At 34.9% G+C, this 10,960-nt stretch overlaps 1 protein-coding gene across 1 annotated transcript in view; it reads left to right on the forward strand.

Annotated features, from left to right (window-relative positions):
• The window catches only part of FMN2 (formin 2), a 183,902-nt gene that overhangs the window by 36,924 nt on the left and 136,018 nt on the right, over window positions 1-10,960 (forward strand). The window contains exon 3 of the mRNA XM_027895764.1: window positions 5,328-5,494. Within this exon, the coding sequence (XP_027751565.1) occupies window positions 5,328-5,494 (167 nt within the window). The remainder of the gene's footprint in view (window positions 1-5,327; window positions 5,495-10,960) is intronic.

Genomic DNA, 10,960 nt, shown 5'->3' on the forward strand with positions numbered 1-10,960 from the left:
AAAAAAAAAAAAAAAAAAAAAAAAAAAAAAAAAAAAAAAAAAAAAAAAAAAAAAAAAAAAAAAAAAAAGGCGTGACCTGGGGAAAAGAAAGAGAAGCAAGCGGATTTAAGCTTTTGAAGATGTAAGCAGTACATTCATAAGTCAGATTAACCCTTGAGGTGAATAAATAGGGAGTCCAGTGAGGCTGTTCACTCTGCATTAGGAAGAATTAAAATAGGAAGATCTGACGCCAGTGTTAAGATGTGCTGATGGAGCTGCTGAGCTAATGGTGAAAGTCTGATGTAGTGCTCTGGTTGGTAGGAGAGAGAATCACCGAGACCGGCAGAAGGGGGAGCTTTTGGAGTATAGCTCGTCTTGATCATTAGTCTCAACTGGTGGTCACTGACAGCTGTGCTCTCAAGCTTTTATGAATCCAGCATAAGGAGGATAGAAGACACACATCTTTAAAGATAAATGTGAGGTTATAACAGCAAGATCCCCAGGGAAATATTATTGTAAGCTCTGCTGTAGTGCAGTGCCTCAGTGCATGTGTGTGTTTTTTTTGTATGACTATGACTACTGTAGTTTTCTTCTGATCCTTTCTTCCATTCATGTCTCTCCCTCCCCCCAACAATTAAGCAGATTCAAAGCTAAAAACATTTTCATGATATTGCTATTTCTTAAGGATTTTCTTGCTCACCTTGTAGCTCTTTGAAAGGTTTGTCTTGTAAGCAAGTCATAGAGGAAAAGATCTCTAAGGTGAATTCTTTGAGTTAGGATTTACTTGCATTTCTCTGTAGACAGTACTGGACATGCTTTCAAAATTCTATATTTCTATCAGAAAAGCCTAGCTGCAGTTCTTGTCTAATTCAAAACTTAATGTGCCTTCCTTCCCTCACCAAATTAATTAAGGGAAAGGTAAGAATTAGGTTCAGGAATTCATCATCTGGGATTTCTGGGAAGAAAGGTCATTTAAAACATGAAAAATGGGAATTTAACTTTCCAGGAAAAACAGAGACTGAGAGATATATGATTTTAGTCTTTACTGTTTTCACGGCAAGTAAAGGCACCAAGAGAAACTCCTAACCACTCTATTTAACCCTGTAGCAAAAATCAGTGATCATTTAATAATTATGAAACTATTAATCATTTAATTATTCCAGGTTATTTGCAAACATCTTCATCTATTGAAGGAATCACCTCTTTTAAGTTATGAATATGAGGTGATTAGTGGTTTCTGAGGTCAAATGCTGTTGCTGCCACATTCATTTATAAACTAAAGATGTAAAGTTGTAACTCAAAATCTTCCAGTTGACTGGAATTTAGCCAATCCATTAAATATGACCATGATTTTGGTTTTGCTTTTTAGCATATAGATGCAGAGATTATGCATGAAATTGACTGTAAAATGTTATAGACACCAAGCAATTTTGGTTTGAATTAATTTCAACTGCATGTAGTGCAAATAGATAGGGTACTGGCAAACCATTTCTGGTTCAAAACAGAAGTAGTTAAAGGCCCATGGAGGTGGTAAACAGGTATTTTGCTAAACCTAAACAAAAAATATAGCCTTCATCATGCCCTGAATCAAAATCACAAATGCGATTCCTGCTGCTTCGCAAATATCTTACTTTGCCATCAATGCAGGCATAGGTGGGGTCAGAGAGCAGCAAAGTTGGGGCAGATTCAGTGCCCACTTCCCTGGGCCACAGAGGACTTTGGAACTGAAATGATTTTGCTTTAATGACAACTCTCTTTTCATCTGAACTTAAGCGAAAGATGCCCTTAACAAGGGAGGAGCTAATTCTCGATAAGTGGGGGCTTTCAAATGTTGTTCGCTGAAACTACAGTGGCACAGCAACTCCATCACCAGGCACTGCAGCACAGCACGGCATTTGCTTGAGAAAATGAATGACATTATCAAGTATCAACACACTTTCTTCTGATAGGATTTACCTCCTTATTCCCCTTTAAGAAAAACATGTTCTGTCCTTTTTATAACTTTGGTTGTTCTTCATCTTTAATGGGGGATGGGTGGTTCTTACACTTGAATTGACCATTCAATTTGATTATAAGCCCTAGCTAGTTATGTACGAATCTTCAATGACTTAACAGTATGTTCTGTATATATTGCCCACTAAATGCCTTGAACATATAATCCGTTTATTGTTGATACAGAGATTTTTTTTTCCACAACTTCTCACAGTGAAACTATCTCTCTATGCTTCTAAAATTGAACTTTTTTCATCTTGCATTTGGTAAAAGCTATTAACTGAACTGACAAAATGTATTTCTGTAATTTAAATTTCTGTATCTGTCCTCAGATCTCCATAGGAATTAAAAGGAACACAGAAGCTGCATTAGAGCATAGCTTTATATGAACACTAATATCTTTTTGTTGAGAACCTTTATTTTTTTGACTCAACAAATAACTGATGCAAAGAACGGCTTAATAGTAGTAAAGTCAGTTTAAATCAAGTGATCACTTCCTTCAGGTTAAAAAGTACCAGCAAACATACCTAAATAATTTTTACTATCCTACTTATTCCAAGACTACTTCAGATTCAGTCAGATTAAAAAAAGACACAATTTAACTTACTGTACTCTCCATTACTTAAGTACATGAATGACTTTTTTTACATATATACTTATTTTACATTGCCTGAATGCTAAAGTATTTTTAGACAACAGTTAATAACTGCTATACAAATTAAACTGCAACTGAATAGCAGCTAGGATTCTGAATAAGGTATTCGAACTTCAGCAAGACTGTTAAGTGCTATAAAAATTAGCAAATGAATGGGAGGATTAAGGAAAAAAGAACTTCATTTCCTGTTTTGTAATTTACCGATATTGTTCCTGCTAATTAGGTTAAAGCAAAAGGGAGCGACTATTCTGATTCTGAATATGCAGAAGACTCTCTAAACATGGCAAGATTATTAAAATGTTGAAACATCCACACCAAAAAAAAAAAAAAAAAGACTACCCCACTTCAAAAAACAAGAAATCTAACAAGTCTGACATTCAGAAGTCATAGATAACATTTGAATATTTATTATAGCATGAAGAAATGTCTAGTTTTCTTGCATAACCCTATTTTGTGTGTGTGTGTGCAAAGTGACCTTCATTTGGTATACTTTTTCATTATTATTTTTCTTCTGTGCATTTGAGATAAGTGTAAAGCATTGACTTCCCCATTCATCTTCACTTGTGGCTCCTCGTTTATCTAGACCATTTTCCACATGACTGAACTTTATTCAGTGACAGAACGTGATACTATGGTAATATGATGTCCCTTGCTCCAGAAATACTAGCAGAAATGCTACCTATTGGTCCCCTAGTGCTAGTGTAATGCCAGTCTTATACTCCTATTTTTTTCTTAAATTGCTTATACAGTTTAACCTCTGTAGTTACAACTAGGAGAATCCATTTATTGCAGTAAGAGAGGCAGTAACTAGGGGTTTTCATTCATCTTTTACAGCACTACTAAGCTTTTGCAACTGCAACCCCAAACAAAAAATTACTAAAAGCACTAAAATATCTGTTGGCAGATAACTCCCTATTTGTTCTTTGCTACTATGGTTTCATACTGTTGCCTTTCTGTATGCTACAGCTGTAGGTAAATTGTTGAAAATTGCAGTGCATATCAATCAGTAAGAAAGACTATCTTCAATTAATAAATTGCTTTGAAGATTTAATAACTGAACTGTAATAGAGGGATATGTTGAATAAGCAGTTTTGGATAAGCACCACCTTATAGTAAGTATCTTTACCTTTGGATAAGTACACCCTATGGTATAACCAAGGAACAGAGGCAAAGTAACTAGCAAATGTAACAAAATTTATTATTGCCTAGCTTATGCCCTTGAACGTACTGTATTGTGTCTAATAAAGGACTAGGAAACTTGGATTAATAATCAGAAAATTATCAGATCTTTCGATGTGGAGAGGAAAATCTTAGAAATAACTTCCAACATTTCAATGTATTGTTTATTTTAGGCTGTATTGCCATATGAAGTTAAAATAATCCACAAACTATGGGCTAAATGTCATTTACAATATCCTTTTAAAATTGCAACCAGCTGTTTAAAAGAAAAAAAATCTTTTTAGTATGTGCAGAAAGCCTGGGAAATGTTACGTTTTTAATAAAATCAGTATTCAATCAGAAATCTTTCATTTCTCTGTAAAAACCAGTAGAATTATCATTAGTATACTGCATTAAGAAAGTGGTTTAGTATATTTTTTCTGGAAAATACCTTTGACTTTGAGTGAGTGGGTGGAAAAAACAGACCATAGAAACTTACTGAGGTACAAATTGTATTCACATCTAGTTCATACTCAAACACAAAATTAACTTTATTACTCCATCTATTTTTTCTCTTCCAGTAGATCTGTATAATCTATGGATATCCTGCAAATCTGCCTTACTATCTTTTGATATTTTACAGCCTAATCAAGCAATTTAATATTCTTACAATGTAGATTTTACTGAAACCTGTGTATGTAACTAATTTTTTGTAGTCTATTTCTGGCTAACTGCATGAAGCACAATGATCTTTCAAACCACTAATATTTCGTCCAGTAATATTCTTTATAACATGAGCTCTCCTTTCATGTTCTGGTTAGATGACAAAGAAAACACTTTGATCATGAAGTCTGGCCATATAAGAGGAATAAGTATCTTCTCACTCTCTAAAAGTTTTACTTCTCTGAATTGCTGCTTGTGACACTGCATTTTAGTTTGGAGCACTCTGCTTCTCTAGAGCTGTATTAAATACAGTTTTATGCAGAATAGTTATCAGAGTTTTTTTGTTATTATTCTTTTATTGAGAGTTTCTCCAGTGAAACACAACACAATCTCTCAAAGACTAATAATTTTATGATTCAAGAAAATCATTATGATTCAAAAAAAAGGCATGTTCCAGAAGTTGGGAAACTTAATTCTGTAATAACTTTGATGATGTCCTCAGAAAAAGTTGCTTCATTTCTTGGTAATATCTCAGTTTTCCATTCAGGACAATTATATAATATAAATAAATAGCAAATTGATGCTACAATAACATCTCATGGTTTTTGTTCCTACTCCACAGTGCAGCCAACACAATTGATATTTTCTTGAATATCCTAATTAATCAGGTTCTAAATCAGTTATCGTTATTATGTAGGAATTTTTTATATTAAAGACTTACTACTAGAGACTTTTCTTAAGAATTCTTTTTTTTTTTATTTAGTTATTTAATATTTGTACTTATAACAGTTGAGATTTTCAGTATACATTGTAATGCCTAAATATTTGTGTCCTGTAAAAAGCTGCAAATTCTTACTGATCTGTGTCATCACCTTGACAGGACGAACTCTGCTGGAAAAGCTCTTCAGCCAGCAAGAAAATGCACCACAAGAAGAAGCAGAAAAACTATGCTCTCGCATTATTGCGCTGGGTCTTTTGCTTCCATTCACTGACTGCTTCAGGGAGCCATGTAATCAGAGTGCCCAGCAAAGCACACCCACATTTGATGTAAGTACTGAAAAAGTTATCTTTTGTCTGTTTTGCCAAGCAAGACATGATTTACTAATGGTTTTTCCCTCCTGAAAGAATTCTGCTAGTCCTTCTAATGAAAATTGCCCTTAGGAGAGTTGCCAGCTATTTTTCTGAGCTCAGGTATGTGCACTTTTGTATCCAAGTAAGCAAAAGAAGGTTCTCCCATACACTGATTTCTTAACTTTTTAACTCATATCTTAGTCTGCTATAACATTCTGCATCCGCTTTTTTTCATCACATTGTCTTCTTTGAATCAAAGCACTCTACAGGACTACTAAGATTTCAATCCAATAGCTGCCTCACAAAAAATCTAAATTAAAGGAAGAACAGAACATAGTATTTCACAAAATTTTACAGAACCCAAAGAGGATGTCTATGCTAGATAATTCCCCCTCCCCTCCTCCTGCAAAAATACTTTTGATACAAAATAGTGCAGGGATCAGTGGAAATTTACTGGAATTCCAACCACAGTGTAATCTGTGCCTTTGGGCTATCTGTTCAGGGGGCTGTTACTGTTGGTGTTTGCATACTATTTTAGCAAATTCAAAGTTTGTGAAAAAGCAGAAAAGGCTCTTTTGTTAACTGATATACTATGCTTTGTCTGAGTAATAATTATTTTAGTTATCTTTCATTTAATATATATCCAACAGGATTGACCTAGTAGTAGCCTAGTGCCATGTGAACAGTGTGTCAAAGTCAGCAATTTAAGATGTTGCTGGCCTAGCAGTGATCTTAATTTGACTCGGTCTATCAGTAAACCACAAATGTCACAACATCTGTGACTGCTTTGTGGCATAAATTCCCTAAATAGATCACGCTCCTGTAACAGTGTCAGAAGAGGTGTAAAGCCCAGTGTACCCAACTAAGTAATGCATCCTATTTGAAAGGAGTGTACATCTGTCTTGAATACTGCTACCTCAATAACTGAATTCCACATGGTGGAAAGGTGAGAGCTGCTGCTACTGAGTTTTGGAATATGTTTCCGTCTCAGCCTTGGTGACCACAGTGCACCTATCTGTTAATGCATTACGCGTTCTACTAACTGAAAATGTTTAGAACTGGCAGTATGAACTCTAATGGCTGAGAACTTCCAAATTATGCTTCTCGTGGTTGATTTGACTTCTTAGAGTAAATAAAATATTTTACAGGAAATAAATGTTAATTTTTATGTAAGAAATAAAACAATAATTAGTGTGAAAAAAATACAGTGATGCTTTATATTACTTAAAACAAGGACATGTAATATCTGTGAGTTGTGTCTCCTTTTGCACCTCTTTCCATGTCTGTACTTGGGGTTTTTTTCTTTTTAAGGTTTTTGGGGTTTGTTTCTTTTTTTTGCTTAACTCAGCACAAGATTTTAGTGTTCATCTGTTTATTTCAAAGACAGAGGAATCAGACTAGCCTTAATTAACACCTACATTTCACCTATCTAGAACTAAGAAACACATCTTTTCTGACCTTCCTCCAAAATTGGAGGAAGTCCCATATTCTTCCTTCATCTCTGAGTTCTTCAGATGCGCCCCCAGTTAAACCTTGGATCGCCTCCAGTCTGGCTGATTTTTCACTTAGCTAAAACTACCATCAACAAAGCTCCTGTAACTCTGTCCTGATCCCAGACAGGTTTGTCTTCTGCCTTGTTGTCCTTCCTCTCTTCTCCATCTAGATATGGTGCCTGTATCTTAATGTTCCTTATTTGGCTATTTTGATTTGGATCTTATTCTGGTGCTTGTAAAGTCTCTTAGGTCATTCCTTATTTTTCTTTTTTTTTTTTTTTTTTTCAGAATTGTGAACCTTTTTTCTCCTGAAGTCCTTCCTTTAATCATTTTTTTCTGCTTTTGTAACTGATCCCCTGCACTTCTGAGCTTTAGCTTATAATTTTTTTTTCATGTTGAATAAAGTCCATGATTCCCCTCATGCTTGCATAAGTGTGGTCCCACAGACTTTGTTTTTTGAAGAGGTTAGGTTATGGTTTATGAAAACAATTCAGTAAGTTTTGTTCACTCTACAATCTATTGCTCATGGCTTGAGATGAATATAAAAGATTATTTAGAGGACCTATTCTCTCACTTTGATCTCCTTTTCTAGATGTTCTCCAGTGAATTTAATTTAACAGTGAATTTAATTTAACTCTCTGCTGTCTTGAAATGTTTGTAATTGCACATTCTGACTATATTCTTATCTTCTCTATTTCTCATGTTTGGCGGTCACCTCTACTTCTCCCTGTCTTAGAAATGTGTACCCAAATCTTGTGTCTCTTTTCTCAGTAATGTACAAGACATCTGTTTGTTTGTTTTTTATTTCTCCCAAGATATTCTAGGCTTCAGTGTGGGACATTACATAGTGGTACGTGCCCTCTTAAATTTCTTTTAGGATCCCCACTGTCTGACTCCAATGAAGCAGTGTATTAAAAGTAAAGACAACTTTTACAGCTCTTCATTTCTCAGTGTAGTATTATAGTGGCTCCTGAAAGCCAGTTTAAATTAAATTCTTAGCACTTGTGTTTCTGGTATATCTGTGCTTTGTGGGTATAATGCTTACTCTTTTTTTAGTATATGGCAAACATAAAGGATCAACAAATGCCAAACGAAAGCACAAATCTTCAGAGAACTAGCAGCTGTCATCAAATTTATGCCAAGGATAGTGTCCAGTTTCCACAGACTTATAAATTACTCAGGTGTTTGGATAGATATTAATGATGATTGGAGATGGCATGTTTATGAAGTATCTCTGACCTTTTTTTCAAATTTCAGGTTATAGTCCAAAGGAAAGAAACTTTAGAACTCTTTTAAGATCTTATGATAAAACTTGCATGTTCAATCTTGGCCCATTTTATCAATTATTTCTTTTGAACAGATGGTGCCAGATGCTCAAAGATTAGTCTGAAAAATAAAAGTTGAACAAAGCTTTAAAAGTAAGAGAAATAAGACAGGATTGGAGTTTTTAAGATGTTTGCTATTGAGAAGCAGTGAAAGCTTTTGCTATAGATTTTCCTACCTACTCTTAAAATGTAAAGAGTATCTTAAAGAGTAAGTAAATGTTCAGTGGCAGGTTCCCTGTCTAGAAATACATTGCCTTTATTGCTAGTTTCCTGTTTCATGGAGAGGTTGCTAATTATTGCCTCATGTATGTCATGAATTCTTACTCATAAGGCTATCTTTAGTCTTTCATTCTTCTGCTAGTATTTTATGAAAGAAAAAGAGAGGTTTTAAATTAATAATAATCAAAAAAAGGTCTAGCAAGTAAATGGGCAACTTATGGAAAGATGGATTAGTGAAAGCCTACACAGAACATGTCCTGTGAAAAAATTGCTTACCTATTAAATAGTTATTACCTGCTTGTCATTTATGTTTTTCCCCTTTTAGTAACTGGGAGTTGTTTAACAGGGTTTCTAAAGATTCAAATAAAAAAAATAATAATCCTTTGACTGAATGATATGTAAGAAATTAATGCTTTGTGAAAAACTCTTTCAGTCCCAAATCATAGAGTCATGGAATTGTTAAGGTTGCTGAAGACCTCTAAGGTCATCAAGTCCAACCATTATTCCAGCACCACTGTGTTAGCCACTAAACCATATCCCCACGTGCTACAGCCACAATCCTTTTGAATGCTTCCAGAGATGGTGATTCCACCACTTCCCTGGGCAGCCTGTTCCAATGTTTAATCACCATTTTAGTCCAGAAAACTTCCTAATATCCAACCTAAGCCTCCTCTGGCTCAGCTGGAGGCCATTTGCTCTTGTCCTGTCACTTTTTAGCTGTGAGAAGAGAAACACCTTCCTTGCCATACCTAGTGCAGCTGCAATCCTATGCTTTTTAGCATTTTACCACATTATACCATCCTATTAGGGTAAAATAAATGTGAGATTGTTAAATGGGGCATCTGTGGTAAGAATGTAACCACAAGCAAGTTTTTGCAACTACCTGTTGAAGGATAACAGTTTTTCAAAAGTAAAAAAATCTAATCTCCTGCTTAGCTCCTCTGTTAATAATGTATCACAGGAGATGTAAGACAGCTATCTTCAGAGATTAACATTTGAATTAGAATTTATAGTGCTCACCACTAATGAAAGAATCTGGAATTTTCCTATCAATGCAAGGCAACTTTATTTAGAGTCTCTGTGTTATTAAGAAATATTGACAGTACTCGGTTTTATCCAGTAGCTGCAATTACTATACACTGTGGTGGTATACTCCCTAATTATGACTTCCCATTTCAGATTTTCAGAACTCAATCTCTATTGCACTCTGAAGGGTCCAATAACTACTTTTTTTTCCCAGTGATATTATCCAGCCATATATTCCTCCATATGTGCCTGAAATGCACACTAAATGTTCATCTTTTTTTTTTTTTTTTTTTTTTTTTTTTTTTTTTTTTTTTTTTGACTGGGCTAGCTCTCTACATCTTTAGCGCTTTTCTTTAATGCTGTTACTGTGTTGAGTAAGGCTGTTAATTCCTTCTCAATTTATCAACTGTTTCCGCATATTCTATAATGAAAGAGCTAAATGGACATCTTCTGAATGGTATCTTTCTTTACTGTGTTATGATGTGATTTTATATACAGTCATGTTTGACAGTTTGGAATAGGCACTTCCCCTTTTGAGATTTGTAGTTGTGATGCCTGCCTAAGCTGTCATCTGTTTCTGAAATAATGCTTCCCTAAGGAAACAAGGAGACAGACAGCATGAATGGGAAATGCTATAAAAATGGCTGTTTTCCTATTATCTCCTGGCCACCTGTGGTGATGCAAATGCTTTTTAAGGAAACAAAGATGCTGCTTTCTTTCTGCTGAGTAGTAGCAGATGGTGGGACTTCACAGGTCAGAAGGAAGAGAAATTAGTGGCACCAAGACACTACCTAATTTTGACTTATTTGCACTGGTTATGCCAGTCTGAGAATTAGTGGGTAAAGAGATTGCAAATAGACTCCTTTCTCAGAAGTCAGAGAGCCAAAATAACAGTGATTGGTGTCCAAAGAACTTTCCTAAGAACTGATATCAGCTAGGAGAACTTCAGTTCCAAACTGCAACACAGAGCTTGCAATAGCACAGCATTTCTTCAAGCATATTTTCAATGCTTGAGCTTAAAATACGTGAGACTGAATGTAGTCGCATTTTATGAAATTTGTCAAAGCAGTATTTTGGAGGTCAATAAGACTTTAAAAGTTAATAAATGGAAATTGTGGACTAGAACAGAGAAAATGTTTTGTTAATCCGCTATTTTAATCTTTGTTTGTAATGTAGCATACCACAGCAGTTCATTTTGGCTAAATCTAAGTCCCCATGTCTCCTCTTCCATTGCCCAATCACACTTTCTGACACTTTTTCTTTTATGCTGAGCAATTCTGAGTATTCCTGAGTTTAGTAAAATGGAAAAAATTGGTTGATCACTTGCTGAAGTATTGATGCTGTGTCCTGGCTTCCTTTCCTTTTTTTTTTTTTTTTTT

This window comes from Empidonax traillii, unplaced genomic scaffold (assembly GCF_003031625.1).
Source record: "Empidonax traillii isolate 1590-97213 ecotype Southwest subspecies unplaced genomic scaffold, ASM303162v1 scaffold466:size1224651, whole genome shotgun sequence".
Lineage (NCBI taxonomy): Eukaryota > Metazoa > Chordata > Aves > Passeriformes > Tyrannidae > Empidonax > Empidonax traillii.